This window comes from Taurulus bubalis (assembly GCF_910589615.1).
Source record: "Taurulus bubalis genome assembly, chromosome: 13".
NCBI lineage: Eukaryota > Metazoa > Chordata > Actinopteri > Perciformes > Cottidae > Taurulus > Taurulus bubalis.
In genome coordinates this window covers 21,297,139-21,318,980 of record NC_136601.1, presented here as the reverse complement: position 1 = coordinate 21,318,980, position 21,842 = coordinate 21,297,139, and the positions used below count along the sequence as shown (strand labels likewise).

The following is a 21,842-nucleotide window of genomic DNA, read 5'->3' as shown; positions in this document are numbered from 1 at the left end:
AGTGGCATTACAGACGGTAGCAGTTTACATCGGGCGTTTCTCTTTCTCCGCTGTAAACAAAGAGGAAGGTGAAGGCGGTTCTCGTGACTTTAACGAGGGTGAAGATGATGATGATGATCATAGCTAAAGGTTGTGTAACGGTAACACTGACGAAAGCCCCTCAGCACGTCAACAAACCCTCTGGAATGTTCCATGTGTTTCTTTAACACAAGCTCACTGTAAACACAGTTGACAAGAAGCTCTCCAGCCGCTTCCTTAATGGAAAGAGAGAGCGGTTCACACTAACAGCAAACGTAGAAAACATGGCGGTCTTGTAAACCTTTTTCGCAAAGGAACTGAAGAAATGAAAATGTCTACAAATATCCAAACATGTTTTACTGTTTCGTGCTAAAATGATCCTAAATCAAGGTCGACTTGAAGTTTTCTCTGGAGCTGTCAACTATATTGCTTGGTCTTCATCAGTGGAAGGAGCTGGCTCAGACGTCATGGAAACGGGTCTGTTGACGTGGATGCTCAGCGTCGTCATTTTAGTACCTCAAGAGCTTCGCTATTGGTTTACAGTAAACTATTTTAGAGCTTTAATACTGAAACCAGGGTCATCAGTTCAGTGACATGTGAGGAATACAATTCTATTATTTGCAATATTGTCACATAGATATTAATGATATCACGTAGTTGGTGTAATGAATAGGTGCTCAGAGACGGTTTATTTACTCTTTATTATAGAAGCAAGAAATAGTAGAAATAATGGAGTTTCGGTGTCATTTGCTTTTGTTTTTCTACCATTCCCTAACAAGTCTGTAACAATGTTAGCATGCTAACATTAGCTATTTAGCGCTACACACAAAGCACAGCCGTGGCTGATGGGAATGTCGTTAGCATATGTTTTTAGTTATAAACCAAAGTATTGGACAGATTCCAATGTTGAGCTGATGATGATGTGGAGGATTCATTCTGAGGCCAGTGGATGTCTGTATAAATAGTTGTTGAGGTATTTTCAAAGTGTTCGGCCAAGAAAAAACGCATGAAATTCTGTCACCCAAATCTGTGAAAAGTAAGGCAGGCAGGTTTTGGTTTAGTTGCTTTATTGCATATCTGTATGTAGTAGCGCTTTAACTGATGTTCTGGGTTTGCTGGATGGTTTCAACCTTATTGTCGTCCATGTTGCTACAATTATTCTAAGATATGAATTTGCTGAATACCAAATCAGTATATGACTCAACGTCCTGCCAAACTGCACAGGAAGTATTTTTCTATAAAGCACATGGTTAATTAAATTTACAATTAGAATATAGTCACGTAAAACTTGTTAAAGTAATGCCCCCTCTATGAGAGAGCAGCTGACTGGTTCAGCATGCTGGAGCTGTTGAAATGTGTCCGATACTAACCTCTGTTGTCGAGATGCCTCTGGAAAGACTGTTTGGATTGATGTGAAGGATCGCACTGGAGATGGGCTTCAGATCGGACTGAAGTGTAACACAAGAGCTCAACTTTTAAGGAGTGAAGAGGGTAGAGCACTGGTAACGCACGCAGGAGTTCATCCATCAGGCTTTGAAAATGGTTTCATAAGGCAGCAGCAGACGACCGTGTGATCCTCCAAAGGAAGTTGCTCTGTCCGCTCCGTCCTGTGCGAGTTCAGATCCGACCACCTGCTCATGTCAAGCCACTTTCACTGGCAGTCACGTCACTCCCAAAACGGGGGTTTTAATCGCATTTAATCCAGCGAGCCTGATCACACTGCAGGTGTTGGCATATGAGCAATAAGGAGATGGAGGTAGATTTAGATAAATACAGTAAATCAATCCAAGTAGTCGTGTTGTCATCACGTTATCGCACACATGTTTTATAGAGGAGCAGTTGAGCTCATCAATCTCTCTCCCTGTCTTGCAGCGGTGACAGCGCTGTCATGGCATCGGGACCTCCAGATGTGATGGACCATCAGGAGCCCGCTGAAGTCGTGGAAGAGTGCTCAGGTAACCATTTGATGAAACGCTCAGATCAATGAAATGGTGTCCGATTTCAGTGAGTTAGGTTGTAGTTTATTCATGTGATGTCAAGTTTATCAACCAAAATGAATATTTGAAGGGTTTGAATTTCAAATTGTGGGACGCCAAAGACGAGTTTTGATGGGTCACTTCCTTTATATTCTGTCACCTAATTTGTGTACATTTTAGGAGGAAATAGAGCCATCTGAAACTATGTATGTGCTAAGAAGTCAAAATGGTTTCTCAGGAACTGCTGGGACCAAAATAACTAACTATATTGTTGTCAGAATGGGTGAGTAACATTATATGGAAGTCTACGTCATATCAGTAATGAGATTATGTACACAGACACAGCAGAGAAGATCAGGCCGGCTTTAACAATCGAGATCTAGAGCCTCGCTGCTGTTGGCAGGAAATGAAGGAACAGCGAAAGCTATCGTCATCTCTCTCACTCAAACCCCAGACGCACACTGTCTGTACAGACGGAAGCACACATGCTGCTCATATTATGGGAAGAAAGAGGAAGTGCGTTGGGTGGTCAGGGTGATGTGAAGCAGAGGTTTCAGTGCTGTTGAGATTATTGGACGGTCCACCAAAGTGGAAACTGTCTCAACGAGCTCCTCTGTTAATTGTCACGTTTCAGCGTGACTCTATTATTGCAGGAAACAGACCATTAGCACTAAGTTTGGTGAGTCACGTCTACTTGACTTCCATGGGAGAGCTAAACGTCAGGCGTGACTCCACAGATCAGGATGTCAGCCAGTCATGTCCATATCAATCTGTTGGTGTTTAGCCGGTGACGTTGCCAGACCAGCTTAGTGCTGATTTGGTGCGATAAGCTGCAATCAAATTAAAACACTGCCCAGTTGAATGGCCAGTTTTTTTAATTGGATCTGCAGTTTGAGAGGGTTGAAGTCTGCAAATAGAAGTGAGGCACGTTTAGGGCCTGCTGCTTTCAGGGCATGATACTCCTTAAATGTATGATACTCCTTAAATGTAGCCCCACAATATTGGTACTATAATTTGACTGGTGCGATATCTAGTGGGCGGCAAATAATACTAGTTTGTGTTTTCGGTAGTTATGTCACTTCAAGACAGGCATCTGAGCCCTGCGTTCACAAATGGAGCCACCAGTTGCTGTGATTAGTGTCTTGTCATTTGCCATCATCACAACTGGACCTGTTGTAGAAAGAAAGCAGAGCAAAGAGACCCGGCAGCTGTTGAAATAACAGAAGAGTAACGATTCCTTTAGAATCAATGCTAAGGTTAGCAAGCTAGGCTAACAAGCTTCCTCTTTCCTTTTGGAATACAAGCTATAAATGAATAGTGAATTTGACAACTGAGGAACACGTGTACGCCTCTCATGCGAAATGCACAAAATTGTTCTACCTTTGGCAGAAAATATATGTATTCATGTAAGACCCCATTGCTCTTTTGCTGATTTGAAGGAATGTGTTGTCGTGGCCTTCAAAGATTAGCTTATATAAGCTAAAAAATCATCATAATGAAACTTAAATCTATATCTACCTGTTACACTGCAGACACCCCCTCCCTCCTCTCCCCACTTCCTCACCTTCCTCTTCCTCGTGACATTTCTGGGACAACATAACAAATGTTGTTCGTAGTCTGTCCAGCTCTCTGGGCAGCGACCATGTCCTGACACAAAAACACTGGAGAGGCATTTTAGCGTCCCTCTCGTCCTCTTTCTCGCTCTGCCGATGACACTGTTTTCCTATCAAAGGTCTCCATCTTCTCATTGTGTGAGCCGAGGTCCAGTTATTTTTAATATGTGAATGTAGTCATATTTGTGACTGAGAACATTTATATGGGGAAATAACAGTATCTTCGAGCTACAATGACCAGGAGCTCTACTGACCTTCCATTTAGGCAGTGGCCTTTTTCGTCTCTCTGAGTGCAGACCTTTAACTTAATAGTGTATTGTGCCTAAAATAGCCCAATAAATGGCACCGCCGGCTGGTGTTTCCCCCTGATTTTTCATCTTGGCACTGCAGAAAGGCCTCTGAGGCACCATGATAAGCTGGTTGGAGGCAGAACAGAACAGAAGAGGGGAGAATTTGCAGCCAACATTTCTTCACAGAAAACATTGCCATCTTTGTGTGATTTGGTGGCAACTCATCAACATCGTGAGGCAGGTGCTCTACTTAGCCCTCCATGCAGACGTTTGTAACTGCCATTTGATTTTGCGCTTCATTTTTTGTGAAGCTTTGTATGATATTTATCAAATATATCTCACACGAGATCTTAAAAGAAAAGAAAGCAAGCGGCTCGCATTTCAACGTGCGACACAAAATGTTAAATCTGTAGCGTAAAAATAAGCCTGGCGTGGTCTTGAGCAAATGACCCAGAAACCTTAAACGTCTTGGCGTCTCGTAACAGGCTGAGATTCCAGACATTTTTCACTGTGATTTAGTTCCAACCAGAAAGTGTATATTTAGAGAAAGGAAGGAATGCTGAAGGATTCCCCGCCGGCAGAAAGGCAGAAATTACAAAGCTGGTATAGAAGGAATGTGTTTCTCCTAAAGCATTTTTATGGCCCAAGGATGTGAATTTGTTCCCCTCTGTTTCGTGTCTCAACTCATCATCTATCCGTGCGCTAGGAGTGTATCTACTTCCTTTCTCCAACGGGTCATACTCCAAATCATTCTTTTGAGGACGTGTCCGTCTGTGATGAGTATCATGGCTTTTGTCTGTGTTGCAGTGTTCTTTTACAATCCCTTCACAAGGCCAGTTGATCCACTTTGGATTAAACTATCAACAAGAATTGAGCTGGAATTGGATGGATTTTTTGTTCAATGTTCATTTTTGTAAATTTTGGTTTCTACTTTCATGGTCTCCAGAGGTTATTTTACCCTGGACTGCTCCAATACCGGCTCAACTAATGACATCAGCCTCAGCTGTGCTCTGTGTTCAGTTCAAATAAGCGAATGTTAACGTGCTAAAGTGATAAGCTAAAGCTATGATGCTAAACATGCTGTACTGTCCCGCTGAGCACCAGTGCGTCAGCATTGCTGATGTTAGCGTGAAGCTCAAAGCACGATCTTTAGTGGGCCGAACGCAGCCTGAACAGAAGGGGCTGTGTTGCTTCAGGTTCCAGCCTCGACATTAAATGGATCCAGGAAGTCCAGTGTGAGTAACAGATCCAGGAGTTTGAAGGGCCAATGTGTTGAGACGCCTGGACCCTGCTGAATGTGGGACAGAGAGAGGGGACCAGGGGGCATTTCAAGTTCTGGATGAGCGCCTCGCTGACTGAAAGCAGTGAAAGCACTTTGTAGCTGTTTAAGTAGTTATAAAAGAGTTGTAGAGTTTTTCCACTGCGGTGCTAATGGAGGTGGACTCACTGGGAAGGGGGATTTACAAGCAGAGGAGTGTGTGTGTCTGTGTGTGTGCGTCGTCTCTGTGTAAACACACATCAGTGTTGGAGTTTAGTTTCTCCAGGGATGCCCACCTGTGACTTTACAGCCAACTAATTGCTCAAGATCGAGTTCATGCGAGGGCAGTGTGTAAAGATGCTGTGTGTGTAATTGTCTCATTAACATATCACTGTGCAGTTAGTTGTAAAGCTCCACTGGAGAGCTCTAAGAGGAAGGGAACTGTAACCAGTTTCTTTTGTTTGCTCGATTTTGATCATCTCTGCCTTCGCAGCAAAGAAGAAGTCCAAGTTCCAGACGTTTAAGAAATTCTTCGCCAGGAAGAAGAGAAAGGAGACGCCGGCCGCTGGAGCAGAGGCGGGGCTTAAAGCCAGCCAATCGAGCGACAATGTCAGCAAAACATCCCAAAATAACCCGCTCACTCGATCAGAGAAGGATAAGGGCTCTGGGTAAGATCAGAAACACACATACACGCATGCATAACAACACGATAACTCTTATCCAAACATTGACACAGTTACGTACACATGCTAGGTGCCTGTCAACAGGTCCTAAAAACGGATTGAAATACTTCTTTGTGGTTTATACGGGAAAGGTTTGGTTAATGGTTTACTAACGGCTACATTTTGCATAACAAAAAAAGAAACACCCCAATAGATATTGGCAATATGGCAATATCACCTTGTTTTTTTCAAAGATATACCTCAACCTCCCAGTATAATTCAGGCACCACTAAGTGTTTTTACGAGCTTCCCCAACAAAACACAGCCGCTGATAATAGATACCACTTATATATTGCTGCAGCCCAGTGTTATGGTTCTACCCAGTGTATTGGTTCCTCTCCATTTAGATAAATACCTCCTCTTGTGTGAAAAAGATAATTTAAGAAAGGAAGATTATGTTTTCACATCCATTTCCTGTTCTTCCTCAGCTGAGGCCCGGGGCTTCCTGTTTTCGTAACAAGAAGCGGATTGTGTCTTCCTGTGGACAGTCCTAATTTCCTTTGTTTCCTTAAGCTGTGCCACTTCCTGCCTCGTCCACTCTTGACTTTTCCTCTGTGTTACATGAAATGTCTGTTCCAATTTTATCGATGCCGTTCAGTGTTCCTCCTCCTAGTCATTAGGGGAGTTGACACAATCGACCAAAAGCAGAAAAAGAGAGTATTGATTTTATTTTCCAATGATTTTCTTTGACAAAAGAAGAGAAACCACTCTACTGGGCTGAACAATTGTGGATCAATGGTGTTTGTTTTTAAACCACTGACATATCAGGGCCTCTCAACATCCAGTTATCTTTATTTAGTTTATGATGGCATAGAATCTGCGAAACATCCCTTTCTGTTTATTTTATTTCTTCCTCTTCCTCCTTCCAAAGGTCAAAGACCAGCCTGGGCAGCAAGGCCTTGTCACACGACTCCGTCTTTGTTTCGGACTCGTCGGAGGCCAACGAGGCTCTGGGAGCATCTCAGGACAGCATTCATGGGAAAGTGAAATCACTGCAGGTAAATACACATAAGTAGTCTACGAGCCCTTTAGGTTTGAGATAACGTTCAACCCAAGTCTGAGCTCCTGTGTCAACAAGTACTTTAGTCTCTTCCTGGAGAAAGACTTGGCATGTGGAGACAAGCAGCAGAGAAGAGGATTTGACGGCGGAATAATGAAGAATAGTAGACAAATAAAATGAATCACAGTTTGTATGTTTGGGCGTGAGAGTGTCTATGACCTTGTGCTGGGCTTTCATCAACCATATTAACAATACAGGAGGTGATAAAGAGCGACAAAGCAGCTGATCCGGAGTACATTCAGTCAGGCGGGCAGAGCTGATGAGTATCACTCACGGAGGTTAAAACTGAAGCGTCTGTCAAAGCAAAATGAAGGAGCGGCTGATGAAAAGAAAAGCAGACAGACAGAACAAATGTCTGTCACAACAACGGGCTAAAACGGGAAGACGTAACTCCCAGACAGACTGACTGACCTCCAGTTAAACTGGTCTACTAAGCTTCCTATGGAGGAGTGGGAATTAAAATAACATCTTATCAGGATTAGCCAAAAAGGAAAAACTTTCTCCTGGAGCTAAAACGCAAAGAAAGTGTTTAGTTTGGGTCTGTTGGCAGATGAGAAGGCAAACACACAGGCGATAATAATCATTTATAAATCAAGTTCACAAGTAAAACTGCACACGTATGTAGATTAGATCGAAAAATGACCTTGAGAATAAGGTGAAAATACTGATTGGTGTATTCATGAAGTGAGTTCATTGATCCAAATCCACACCTGTACAAACCTTTGTTTGACTTGACACCAACATCTGTATTATTTTAGATTTTTGTTTCTTAACATTTCCTATATATATATATATATATATATATATATATATATATAAATATAAATAAATAACACACACCTGACATTCTCTGTATTTTATCGCCCTACAAAATGCTACAACAGATCCCTCACCACAGGGCCAGGATATCACGTTAGCTAACTGAGTTTGCATGCTAACGGCTCTGCTAGCATGTCCTGTAACAGTTGGCGTATTGAGGTATCCCCTCAAGAAAATCATTTAACATTAAATAGGCAGCACTTACAAAAGACGTGAAAACGAGAAATGCTCCCTCTCTCTTTTCAAATTGCTCAGAATTAACAATTTAATGTATTTTAATGCTTCCCAGCACAACTGCTAATGGCGAGGGAAGCTACTCCGATGTCCTTGTTCTAGCTGGAGCCTCCTCATTGTTTCTCTACGTGTTCGAGTTACTGTAACAATATTTCAATATTAACATTGAAAAGCTGCAGCTGTCGGTGTCTTTCGGTCAAGGTCTTGCTGTGTGCCAGCGTCCAGCCCGGCTAAAGAAAAGCTGTATTGTTCTCTGTTTGCTTTGCACCCGAGTCTGTGAGTCCTTGAGCGGCAGTTACAGGGCCACACGTAGCAGATAACAGGTCTGTTAGTTTGAGTTTCAGCGATACCTGCCAAACAAACGGCCAAAAATAAACACTTCCCCCCCTTGAGTGACTGTCCCCGCAAGTCGCTATCTGTTAATCATACTCCACACTAGTGGGGAGTTTGGGACTGTAAAAGCAGTGAAACGGCACCGTTGTTACCGTTTTGTAAAGCTGTAGTTTATTAAACAGGCCGACACAAAACACGGAAAACATTTGATGGCCGTGATACTAATTGTTTATTTCTTTTTCATCCCAATAGATGTCACACGCATACAAACTCTAATTATTATCTTTTTCCCTGCAGCTCCAGCTGAGGCAGGCCATGAGACTGGGCTCCCCTCCGTCCCTCATGTGTGTGAAGAAAACGGACGACGCTGGAGCCATGTCTGAGGACGACGGCCTGCCCTGTAGTCCACCCGAGTACACGGCGCTTCACACAGTCATGGTGACACATTTTGACGGAGTAGCGTCCCACACTGTGGTCCACTGAATGCTTTCTGCAGAATTATTCTCATTCTTTCCTCTCTTTCTCTCTCTCTGCATCTCAGGCTCAGAGGAACAGCTCCATCAGCCTGGAGGGAGTAGACAGTGACGGTGACCAGGTAGAGTACGCCTCCAATTTAGCTTTGCACTCCTATGACATTATGGGACATTGTAGTCTTTAGGCTTTTACACAGCTCCCTCTGGAGACACAAGAGGCTCTATGCAACGTTTCCATACAGTTAGACCTCCTGCAAACAGAGTGAGTTACCCCTTAAGCTTAATTATTAATTAGTGTTTTTTGTCTGATGGGGAACTCAACATGTAACATTGCAACATTACATCATTGCCCTCAGGAACACAACTGAACCCACAACTTCTCAACTCCAGTTCGTGGTGCGATTGTAAAACAAACAGCCGTTGAGTAACCTGGCGAGGGAATTCCCCTGAAATATGTGCTTCATAAAGGAACCTTCTGCAGAGGAACCTCCCGGCTGTGCGAGGGTGACATTTCTCCTCATGTGACCATGGCGAGGAAAAACATCTCATGATCAAATCTAATCACCGAAACGCAACTAAATAAAAGTCCCCATAGTGCAATTACATTCTTCTCAGTCCCTTAATCATCATTCTGGTTTACCGTCTTCCTCTTTTTCCTCTTCCGACCGTCTGAGTGTTTGTGGTTTCAGCCTGTGTCGCTGAAACGTCCCATAGGTCAGCCAATACAATGACTGCAATGAGTACTTTTCAGATGGACATTGACATTTCGTGATAAGGAAAAAATGTCCAATTCATGAACTATTCATTAAGTCTCGCCTGGCTATAATGTGGGCAAAAAGCACAGTCAGCAAAGGATGACAAATGAGCATTTAATGACAGTGCCGTTTTAGCAATTTCAAAACGTTTCTTTTAGCCAGTCATTTTCCCTCTGAAAAGAACCACAAAGGACCACGCGACAAAGACTTGCACACACAAAATATCTCCTTTTAAAGAGCATTCCTCGCACAGGAATGCGGTCAAGGACTGCAGTGACTTATGAGTTGCAGTGGCACTTTTCAACTCGCTGAGCACTCACGACAGTCTTTGCAGAAACACACAGTGTTTTTTTTTTTTTTTCTTATTCTGAAAATTAACTTGGATTTCATTGCAGGGCTGAGAGTTTGTAGCTAGACAACGAGTCCACGTTAGCCTCTAATCTGTGTCTGGGTCTGGGTCGGTCTGTCTTCATGTTTACTGTCAATAGAAAGAACGCAGACTTTGTCGTTTGTTGACATGTAGTTTAGATGAGGTTTTTGGTTTTGAGATTGAAATAAGATGAAAAAAGGAATAACTTCTCTAGTTTCAAGTCTTCTTCAATACATTATGATGTTCATTTAGTAAATGATGGTTCATTTAGAGTCGAAAAAGTTCATGGAAGTTAATTGTTAATTGTTGTAAACATTTTTGGTTGCCTAAAAATGCCTTCTTCAGATTTGGGTTGTAGCTGCACCCTCAGTTCTGGTTGCAAAAAAAAAAAGATGGCGACGGCCATAAAAGGTTTCAAAACGGCGGTCCACAAACCAATGCTTGATGACTACGTCCACTTCTAATATACAGGCTATGTGGACATTTAGTAGGTGGAGACTAAAACAGAGCAAAAAGGAGAGACTGTTGGACTTACGTTCTTCAAGAAGCCAGAAACACGACTCCAAATGAACTCCAATGTTGCTACCTGCCGGCTGCATGTGTAAAGGGCAACTGAGGGAACATTAGTTCTACTTCATTTCTTCTCATGGGACTGAACTCAAATGGATATTTCTCTTCTGTCTGTTCAACCATTCAACATTGCCGTTGATTTGAGTGTTGTAAGTGTCACGTTTAGATGCTTCTCAAGTCAGATAGGCTTTTGTATTTCCCCCGGAGGATGTAACGATCTCCTGCAGCTCTGCTTCACACAATAAACACACAAACACAAACGCTCACTGTATGCGAGGCAAAGTAAATGGCTTTCATGTGCTTTGTGTGTGATGCTTGAAGAAGAACCTCAGGGTGTGTGTGTGTGTGTGTGTGTGTGTGTTGGTGGTTTGGTCACAACCCTCTAGCTGCTCTTCAAACCGTAACCAGAAGTCTAACTTGACCTCTTCTTCATCTCTGTGTCACTTTCTAATCTCAGTTTATCTGACCGTCTTTGTCTTTCCCTGTCCATAATACTGTACGTGTTGTTCCACTGACCCAGTGTGTGTGTGTGTGTGTGTGTGTGTGTGTGTGTGTGTGTGTGTGTGTGTGTGTGTGTGTGTTCAGAGTGCATTCCGATGGTTTCTCTGGCAGTCAGCGTGTCTGCTTGTAGTTATAGAGTTAGAATTCTGCCTCAACTCGTCTCTCTCATTGACTCTCACACACGCACACACACACACACACACACACACACACACACACACACACACACACACACACACACACACAGAGACCTGAAAACTCCATAAACTAGAGGAAATATTGATGTCAACAAAGAAGAACCGGGATCATATTCTTCTAACCGCCACACGGCCTCTAAGTAGGGATGAGTGTGTCAATATCAGACAGTAATGTGAGTCTTAAATGGTCAGTTCACCCAAAGCATGAAGACGTATCACATGACCTCTGCTGGTATCTAGCCATGCAAACAGTTTGGAGTTTTCATTGTTGAGAGACATCCACCTCTGAAACTTCTGCCACAAACCCAGTACAGTGGAGCAAAGAGTGCTCAAAGTTTTGAGCACGCTTTTTCTTTGAGAAAAAAAGTTAAAAACCTGTACGATTTTCTGTTAAAACAAGTGTAAAGGGACATAGAGATAAAGACAGCTAATATTTATCCAGCTGGACTCTCTCTCTCTCCTCTCTCTCTCCTCTCTCTCTTTTCTGGCCTCTCTCCTCTTACTCCCTCTGCTTCCTTTATCTGCTGCCGTCAACATTTTTGGGGGAAATCCACCTTTTTTTTCACTTCACCTGTGTTTCCAAATGCCTCTGGAGCATTTCCCCCTTGGTGAACGAGTCATTTGTTAAAGTCTGTCTCCTCCTCCTTCTCCTCCAGCGGTCCTGCGGCGCCTCCAGCAGAGCGGTGAGCCCCCTGGTGGTCCCGGGGGACTTCAGCCAGCCGGCCAGCCCCTTCGGCTGCCTGGATAACTCTGCTGCCAAACACAAGCTGGGCCTGAGACACAAAGCCTGCAACCGGAGGAAGCCGGTCGCTGTAAGACATTCAGACGCACACGGGTCGCGACATGCTGTAGGGAAGATGTGGTAAGGGTGAGAATGATGACGTCTCCTGTCCACGCAGAGGCTGGAGATGAAAGCAGAGGGAGACTCTGCGGTGGAGGAGACGCTGAACTCCTCCAGGACGGAAGCTGCAGAGGAGCGAGGACGGCCCAAGACGACAGAAGGTCAGCGCACGTCTTCTTGTCTCTGCTCCATGCGCTGCATCTTATTTCATCTTAACTTTAAATCAGGGAGTCTGACTGGATGTCTTTTGCTGCCTCATATTAGAAATGATTTAATCAAATTAAAATTGAAGTATTCCATTTGTTTTTGCAAATTGAATTGAAATAAAAGCTCACTTGGCAATACATTTACATTGCCTTAATGACAAAGAAATGTAATGTGTCTTTTTATTGTCAAATTTGCCCACAATTTGCAACCTATGGCTTTAATTGCTCTAATTAAATGTCCTGATTTATAATAAATATATAAATGGCTCTTTTGATTTCATTTTGTATTGGTTAACTTGGAGAAATTAAATATTCCTACCATTATAACAAGTTTTCAATTTTGTTTTCAAGTTATCGTTGACATGCATTGTCCACCAATTTAAAGAAATGGACAACGCCTATGACTTTAATTTGGTTAATTATTTCATTTCAACATCGGCAGCCAAAGACTTCCATAAGCTCGATGCCATGCTGTCATATCAGGTTGACTCCTGAGACCTTTGCTTCTGTGTCTATGGTCCAGTTGTAAGTGAGCTGAAACCAAAGGGAGATAGGGAGGAAGAGGAAGAAGACGAGGAGGAGGAGGAGGATCAGCCACAGCATTCCAGACGCTCCCTGTTGAGAGATGAGCAGCAGGAGGAGAGGGAGCCGGGAGAGGACCAGTCTGAAGCAGAGCAGGATGTGTCTCACGGCTCAGACTCCTCCTCTCCTCCTGAGCCGCCTCTCTCAGAGCAGGAAGCCTCCAGGGACTCTCTGGACAGTCCCGGGTGATTAAACGTCATTTCCTCCTTGTTCTCTCCTCCTCTCAGTCTTTCTTGTTTTTGTTTTCTCCTCCCATCATCTGACCCCTTGATATCTGCTTCCAGAGCCACGCCAGAGCCCCCTGCTGGTCCCAGAGAGTACCTGCTGGACCCTCCAGGCGTCGCCTACGGAGCCGAGGAGACGGGGGTTGAAAGCGACTTGGCGCTGAGCGGAGGAGAAGATGAGGTCCAGGAGAACAGGGAGGAGGAGGAGAGCTCCTTCTTACAGGAAGTGCTGAGCTCCTTGAAGACTCCCCTTGCGTCTTGCTCGCTGGCCACGGAGACCGAGGGTGTTGTCCTGGAAATAGAGGAGATAGAGGAGATGGAGGAGGAGGAGGAGGAGGAGGAGGAGGAGGAGGAGGAGGAGGAGGAGAAGGAAAGAGAAGACGTCGAGGTCGAGGAGGGTGAGGAGGTGAAAGAAGAGGAGGAGGTGGATGAGCCCGCTGGCTCCCTCCTGTCAGGTCACACCGCGGAGGAAGAGGAGGAGGAGGAGGAGGAGGAGGAAGAGGTCGCCACTCTGAGCTCTGCTTCTTGTCGAGATGTTGAAGAAGAGCAGGTAGAAGAAGCGGCAGAGGAAGAGGAAGTAGTGGTGGAACAAGTCTGTCAACATGATGTACGTATCTTTGATATATTTTTTATATTTTGAGTGTGTATATATGTACGATTATTTGTTCTATTCCAGTTTTCATTCACAAAAATGTCACCCAGCCCTTTCGTTGGAAATCAGCAGACAAAAACAAACAAAGCTTCCCTGACTGAAATGTTCCATTAGAGGTGCTGTTACTCTGTCAGGTTGATGGAGAATGTTCTTTTCCATCGGCATCCTGAGGCGACTAAAGGGAGAACTAACGGTCTAAAATGTTGTCGTCGTGCCAAAATACTCGCGTAATAAAATCTGTTGTCGGGCCTAAAAGTGCACTACTCTGATGCAATTATCAATGTTTAAACATTTTATTTTATCGTTTCTATTTGAGTTGATGTCGGTATTATATTTATCTCTAAATACATAAACCATTTGGGCCCCAAAAAACTATATTATCATATCGTAAAGTTCATTGCAAACTTCTAAAACTTCTAAATGATAAATCATTACTATCTTCCAGCGAGAGAAGGACGGAGAGGAAGAGGAGGCAGAGGAAGTCACTCCCGAGGAACGAGATGATATACAAACAAGAAACGCTGTCTACCAGGCAGAGGAAGAGGGAAGAGGAAGAGGAGGAGGAGGAGGAGGAGCAGGAGGAGGAGAAGAAGGAGTAGAAGAAGAGGAGAAGGAGGAGGAGAGTGAGGGAGAAGAGGAGGCGATAGAGCTGGAGAAGGAGCCCGAGGTGGAGGAGGAGGGACGGGAGAAGAGGGAAGAGGAAGAGCTGGAGGAGGCAGCGATGAGAGTGGAGGAGGCGGAGGAGGCGATAGAAGAAGAGAGTGAAGCCACCGAGGAGACGACGGAGACACTTCCTGATGCGGCGGACGAGGAAGTTTCCATGTTGGCGCCGCAGGAGAAGGAGGAGGAGGATGAAGGTGGAGATGTTGTGGCTGGAGATGACACCGTGCGCGTGAATGATGGTGAAACAGAGCTGGACGATGAGAGTCGAGCCGCTTCCGATCAAAGCTTTAGAGAGGAGAGGGAAGATGGAGAGGGGAAGGTGGAGGACGGCGTGGAGATCGATTGCGCGGCGCAAGAGGAGGACGAGAGCGAGCGAGATCTGCAGCAGGAAGGCGTCAACAAGTCCACGGAACAACAAGGCCGTGTTTCAGCCAGGCCTCCTCCTCTGGCACTCCCAGAGCCACGTGACGAGGCTCAGTCACCAGAGAGTGGAGCCAGCACTCCCAGTAAGACGGGCACCACCACTATCCACATTAACCTACTCTCTCCAAGCGCAGAGAAAGCCACGCCTTTCTTTCAACAGTCCCCGGCTGGCGCACCCCCCGACGAAAGTGGGACGCCAGGTCACGCCGCAGCAGCCAAGGAGGAGGAGGAGGAAGAAGAAGAAGCAGCTGACGACGTGGAGGCTGCACCTCCTGCCTCTGAGCGGCGAGCGGTGAACCGGCCGACCGGCGGTTCCGATCAGAGCAAAGCCCGCTTCACCATCGCCCCCGCCTGGCAGAGGTCACCCTCTGTGGGGGAGGCGGAGGAGACGGTGACCCCGCCCTTCTCCCCGCCCGCCGTCACAGCCGCCGGACGAGTGGAGGCTGCGGATGGCAAGGACCCCGAGGTGGAAGCAGAGCCGGTCAGTTTGGCGAAGGTGTTACCGGCGTTGAGCCCTGGAGTGAGGAGTGCAGGGGCCGCCGCCCCGCCGCCATCATCCAGTCAACCTCCGGCCGCAGCGAGCACAGAAGGTAAGGACAGCGGTAGATTTGTTTTCATCTGGGTACCCGGGTCCGCTCTTGGTCCTGGTGGTCCGCCCTGAGTCACATGAGGTGGACTTGCTCAAGTTTAGACGACTTCTCCTCCCCGCAGAGAGCGCCATCGCGGTGGAGGGAAACCCCGACAGTCCTTTTGGAGTTCGTCTGAGGAAGACGTCGGCTGTCCACGTCATCAGCTCGGAGGAGGAAAACACAGAGGTGAGTCCCTTCTGCTTCTAATGGTGATCCTTAAATAAAGAATAAGCTATTGATATGTTGCATAATGTGTTTGTGGCTTGTTTCTGCTGCCCCCAAGTGGCCAAAAAATGTAAATAAATAAAGTTTTTGTATTGAATTTTGTATTTCTCATTCTTCTGCAGCCTCCCATGGAGCCTCCAGCTCAGCCAATCAGCTGTAGAGTTGACTCACAGCAGCCAATCAGCATGAAGCCCTCCATGAGTCAGCCAGTCAGCATCAAGCCCGCCCTCCCCAAGAAACCAGAGGCACACGGAGACAGCGGAGGGAAAAACAAGCGCACGTCAGGTGTGTGTGTACACACACACAAACAAATACACCCTTATCTTTTCAGTGCACAATGCTCACAGCCTTCTTTTGCATACGTACGTGCAATTGACAGATGCAGAGAAACTTGTCCACGCCTTTGTATCGTCCAGGCTGGATTACTGTAATGCTCTCCTCACCGGAATCTCTAACAGGAAGATCCAGAGACTACAACATTTATTTAACAGCGCTGCCAGGATCCTGCTAAGAGTCCGCAAATATGACCACATCACCCCCGTTCTGAAATCATGGCTCCCCATCCCACACAGAATTGAGTACAAGCGCATCCTCCTCCCTCATCAGTGCATTTACGGACACCCCCCCAATACCTAAAAGAACTACTGACCTCCTCATTCAACCTCCGTTCTGCAACCAAAAATACCCTCCAAGTCCCCAGAACCAAGCTCCGCACTATGGGCGATCGGGCCTTTTCCACAGACTGCAGAGGCGTTTAAACGTGACCTGAAAACTCACCTTTTTAAGAAAGCTTACTGCTAAAATATCTTTTATGGGCTTTGCTTTTAAATATAAAAAAAAAAAAGTTCTTGTTTTATTCTGCTCTGTAGCACTTTGAGATTGCTCAAATATAAAGTGCAATACAAATACAATGTATTATTATTATTATTATTATTATTATTAATTGCCCGAAATCTTGGGCTGAATCCAATTGGAAGAGTAAGCGGCTCCTGACTCAACATGGTGTAACAGTGTCTGCTCCTGTCTTATTGTTCAGACCCGGCTCCAGTTCGGGGTCTTTCTGGTGGATCGGTTCCTCCCAGCTGGATCTCCATGGCCAAACAGAAACAGAAGATCTACAAAGAAAACTCGCTCGATGAGATTACTGTCAGGAAGGTAATCAGAGTGTGTGTTTGAAACTGCATTGGTGTTGACACAGTGTTTAGGTTTGGTTCTCCAACGGTCCCAAAAATACGTGCGATGAGATGGTTGTATTGTTTTGTTTTGGCTCGCCGCACGTTTGCAGCCACAGAAGCGTCTGTTTACCAATGTGCTGCTCTCTGTCCTCAGGAGGAGCAAGAGAGGAAGAGTTCACTGCCGCTGCATGTCAGCTCCGCTGCAAGCCGGGAGCCCAGCAACAGAACAGTGGAGTCCCCCGCCAAAGGTCAGAATACACACACACACACACGCGCGCACGCACACAGACACACACAGACACACACACAGACACAGTTATTTGAAATTGCAAAGCAAGTTGTGCTGTTGTGCATTTACAAAAGAGCCATCAGCTGCAGCAGCAACAGGTTTATTTGGTTTAGTCTCATTGTATTTCTGTATCTTCGTTTTTTTTACGAAACTGTAAAACAAACGATCAGAACGTACACGGACCGTTCTAGGATTTCTGTAACAACCTCGGGTGTAGTTTGAGTCCCTCATCAGGACTGTGTTCTGGCTTGTTGGGCGGAAGTGAAGCTTTTGACTAATGCAGGTCTGCCCTCTTCTGGACAAACTGTGCTACTGCAACCGACACACACGATTCACCTCAGTGCGCGTTTAACGATCACTCTGTGTTCACAATTACATCAAGATTAATTAGGTACTATTATTTATATATATATATATATATATATATATATATATATATATATATATATATATATATATATATACACACATTTCCATTATTCCATTATATATACATTTCCAGATCATCTGTTTTATAATAGATGATAAAAAATATGTTTTGAGATTGGAACCATAAAAAGCCAATTTAAAAGAGAAATAAAATAAAACAGTAAAATAAAAGAATAAAAGAAATATGTACATCAAATGTTTTTCTCATTATTGATATGCTGTCAGGTTAGATACTAAGATGACTGTATGTCACGTTTGATTGATGTTTCTATGTTTCTATGTTCTTTTCTTCCAGTGAGTCCGTTGGAGATCAGTAAGCGTTCAGCATCTGTAGAAAAAGAGGCCAGGAGGTCTCTCTCTCCTCCGACTCCGGTGCCTCCTCATCCTCTTAAATCCCAGTCGCTGCCCTGCCCCGTCGCTCCTAAACCCCAGCTTCCTCCGGCCACCGCCAAACCCCCAGCCCAGCCGAACCCACCCCAAAGAGCCCTGTCACCGCCTGCTCCGATTCCCGCGCCCAAAAAATCTCCCTCTTGCACAAGCCCGCCATCTCCCACCAAAACTGCCGCCACATCCAAGACGTCCCCGAGCACGACGCCCACCTCCCCTCCCTTTTCCTCGAGAAGCGCCCCGGAGAAGTCTGGCTCTCGGGCCCCGGGGCTCTCCAGCCAGACCCCGGCGTCTCAGCGAGGCCTGCCTGCCGCGGCGTTGCCCCAGGATGAGCCTCCCTGGATGGCCCTGGCCAAGAAAAAGGCCAAGGCCTGGAGCGAGATGCCCCAGATCGTCCAGTGACGGGTTTCAGTGAGATCTCGTACACGGGCCCAGCGGGTCACATCTGACAGAGAGTTGAAGCGGGGCCGAGAGTCCAGGCGGACCAGAATGCATTTGCACACAAAGAGTTTCTGTTTTCTGTTGTTTTCTTACTTCCTGGTTTCTATCCTGGCTGATTGGTGCAAACCAGCCAATCACAGCTCAAGACAGGCTCAGTCTAACTGCTTCTTTCTTCACATCCTTATGTTGTACATTGATGTTTTCTAAGTGGCAGGGTGGGACCCCCAAAAAACAGTCTTAGTATGTTAAAATGTGCCTGAATGAGAGGAGATCCCTGCAGAAAAAATACAAAAATGTTATCCAAAGTAACTCCGATGATTCCACCCGATATCAGTAAATACTTCAGGGAAGACGGGACTATTTTATAAAATAAAAAGATTTATTCATAAAGTTGGTTAAAGTAAGGAAACCAAAATCTGTGAGTGTGTGTGTGTGTGTGTGTGTGTGTGTGTGTGTGTGTGTGTGTGTGTGTGTGTGTGTGTGTGAGTGTGAATGTGTGTGTGACCAGAGTGAAATGGGATAACATCGAAGTTAAACTGGAGGAAAAGAAAGAGTTTTGTTATAAACTCAGTTGCTCCATGTTTCCTCATCCTGGTTCTTTAGACGCATAAATGTTGTGGATCTCGTTCCACTGACACTAAACAATGTGTGTCGTGCTAGCGAGCGCCGAGTGTGTCCAACGTGTCCACATAAATTATATTTTTAATGGGTCTCTTATGATGTTTTGAAACTACACAGCGTCTGTCGGCATCCTACAGACGTCTGTCGTCTCCCAAAAGGCCCTCGTTCAGGAGTCCAGGAAAACGTATCATGACATCATCACGTGTTTTTTATGCTTTTCAGTGCGCCATGTTGGCCGCGTGTTGAGGGGAGGAAACAGCCATCAATACTTTAATATATCACTTGGGGATCGGTTTGCTTCACGTCACGAAAGGAAAGCGTCCGCGGCTGAAAGGTTTCCTTTACATCAATTAAATCTATCTATCGCACAGTGACTATATATGTTTTATGCATTTTGTTTTATTTTGTATTGCCTTTGGATAATTTTGTCTTGTACATAAAATGCGCAGTAAAGAACAAATCAAATCCTTTTTTTTCTGGGTTCTTTTGTTATGTGTGTATGTGTGTGTGTGTGTGTGTGTGTGTGTGTGTGTGTGTGTGTGTCGACTGCATTTTTCTCACACCAGCACAGCCAAGTTCAGCCATTTGGCTTTTTAAAGTTGTGATGCCTTTAATGTGCATCATAACTCATCATAATGTCATCAATATTAAAACCTCGCAAAAAGTCCGACCAGCTGGCAGCTTTGTGGCTCGTGTTGTTGTTAGCTTCATGCTAGAAGCAAACGGAATAGCTTTCTAGAATGTAAACAACCGGCAGATTCACAAGATATCCTTCAATTTCTTCTCCAACAAAGCATCAGCAAAACATAACCCAACACAGCCATGCATAAAAATCCAAGCGACTGTAGAGAAATATGACGTACTTTAGCTGGAAAAAGACGATTGCCTCGTTTTAACCGCGATATCCGCATTGCTAACTGATGACTAACTTCCTGCTAATACTGCAAGATGATTTGAGGGCACAGAGCATTATTTTGGTTTATATATTGTATGTTGCGGCTGTATTTTGATGTATTGAACACCACTAGTGATATGAAAGTGAATATATATAGAGTATCACGCAAATCCAAAACGCACGATAATCATCCTTAGTGTGCTTTTCATTTTTCCTGTGTGCCATTTTCATTTATTCTTAACCAGTAACATATATACTGATATCTACACACCTGGGCATATCTCACAAGTGTTGCCTTTATATTGACACCACAATTAATCAAATAGCCGTTGTGGTTGCAGAGATAAACTCGTTTTAATATGGGTATGCAATCGCTAAAGAACGGCTGGGGCTAAAGAAGGCATTTGGAATTATTTCTTTCCATGCCACAAGAATACATTTATTATGATAATATCAGCACTTCTGTTCTCATTCTTTCTGGCATAGATTTTGGTCCCCAACAGGCCCGGAGCCACCAAGGTCACTGAGGTCAACTCCTCCGTGTTACTTCTAGGAATGTGGAGCAACCTCAGGAGAGTTAACGTTTTACGGTGAAAAGTTGGTGGATGTTTAATAGCTTTTCAACTTTTTTTTATTATGAATATATGTAGAAATCACTGCTGTCGGTCAAATAAATAAAGGATTCATTCATTCATTATTTCCCAAGCAGAATTTATCAGTTAACTGAATAAAAAAATACTGAAACGTTTCTTGGACTCTTCTCAAAACAGTCTAGTGTGCCATTGAAGGAGTACACCAGCATTTTAGTATTAATACTTAATACTTTAGAGAGCTCCTCCCGAGTCACAGAAAACACTCGCAGGCTGAGTCGTACTTCCTGTGATGAGTAAGCTGACCTCCATGTGTAGAAATCTGTGTCATAACCCTTTAAAAGCAAAACCCCCAAATTCTTACGCGCTGATTCAAAGTCACTTTTCATTGGAGCGTCTCGAGCTTTAAAACTAATCAACCCAAAACATTCTCAGGAGACTTATTAGCCCACTTCTCACAATTTAACCGAACAGATTTCAGACCTGGAGTGTTTCTAGTGACTCTCTTTGGGATTTTATTACACATCAAAAGACACTGACTTCTTACAAACTTGCATTTTAAACTGACGACATACATCCCTTTGAGTGGCTTGAACACTCAGTGTACAGTCTTGGATCGTACACGTATGCACATCTGTGTGTGTGTGTGTGTGTGTGTGTGTGCGATCAGAATTTGGGTCCATGGGAATGTGTGTGTGTGTGTACAGGAAGCTGTAATGCTTTAACTCCACAGATGTGTTTTCTGGGTGAGTTAGGTAACGCCGCCGCCGCTGCCCTACTTCTGGTCCATGCACCACCACACACACACACAAACTGGCCCGGCCAAGATGTACGGTGTGTGCGTGTGTGTGTGTGTGTGTGTGTGTGTGTGTGTGTGTGTGTGTGTGTCCATGCCAGGTATCCATAGCGATGACTACTGAGTGCTTGACCTTCTCATTCACAGGTTATATAACTAACCAACTTGGCAGGAATCACAGAGGTGAGGAGACAAGGAGGCCAGTGTGATCAGTAGAGATCACACAAAGTTTTGAAGACCAGAAAACACGACTTATCTAGCTGTAAAAAATGAAGAAGAAAAGTCCTCTTAGTGATGAAAGTAATTACAGCTCTCATGATTCAATGTCATGCCAAAGCACTCCCATGTCTGGTCATGTGTGTGTCGGACATTATGTGACACTCATCCGCCCAGAGGAGTGACGAGTATAAAAGGGAAGAGCAAACCGGAAGACGCTAAAACGCTCTGCAGTGGTTGTAAAAAGCTACATGGCGGGCTCAGATGGTCAGATAGGTTGCTAAAGCTACTGATATGTTTCTTGGGACACGTCATCTCTCTGGCTGCAGAGGACGAGCTCGACTTCCACAGGAAACACGGCAGCAGATT

General features: G+C 44.8%; 1 protein-coding gene across 1 annotated transcript in view; it reads left to right on the top strand.

The window, feature by feature from the left end:
- The window catches only part of LOC306746020 (uncharacterized protein), a gene marked incomplete at its 5' end in the record, with an annotated part of 28,820 nt that extends 9,375 nt beyond the window's left edge, over positions 1-19,445 (top strand). The window contains 15 exons of the mRNA XM_079228884.1: positions 1,891-1,973; positions 5,649-5,823; positions 6,749-6,875; positions 8,621-8,761; positions 8,871-8,918; positions 11,846-12,001; positions 12,089-12,191; positions 12,760-13,003; positions 13,103-13,649; positions 14,140-15,370; positions 15,492-15,595; positions 15,757-15,919; positions 16,671-16,789; positions 16,964-17,057; positions 17,823-19,445. Of these exons, the coding sequence (XP_079085010.1) occupies positions 1,891-1,973; positions 5,649-5,823; positions 6,749-6,875; positions 8,621-8,761; positions 8,871-8,918; positions 11,846-12,001; positions 12,089-12,191; positions 12,760-13,003; positions 13,103-13,649; positions 14,140-15,370; positions 15,492-15,595; positions 15,757-15,919; positions 16,671-16,789; positions 16,964-17,057; positions 17,823-18,316 (3,829 nt within the window). The 3' untranslated portion in view covers positions 18,317-19,445. The remainder of the gene's footprint in view (positions 1-1,890; positions 1,974-5,648; positions 5,824-6,748; positions 6,876-8,620; positions 8,762-8,870; positions 8,919-11,845; positions 12,002-12,088; positions 12,192-12,759; positions 13,004-13,102; positions 13,650-14,139; positions 15,371-15,491; positions 15,596-15,756; positions 15,920-16,670; positions 16,790-16,963; positions 17,058-17,822) is intronic.
- Positions 19,446-21,842: the final 2,397 nt, after the last annotated feature.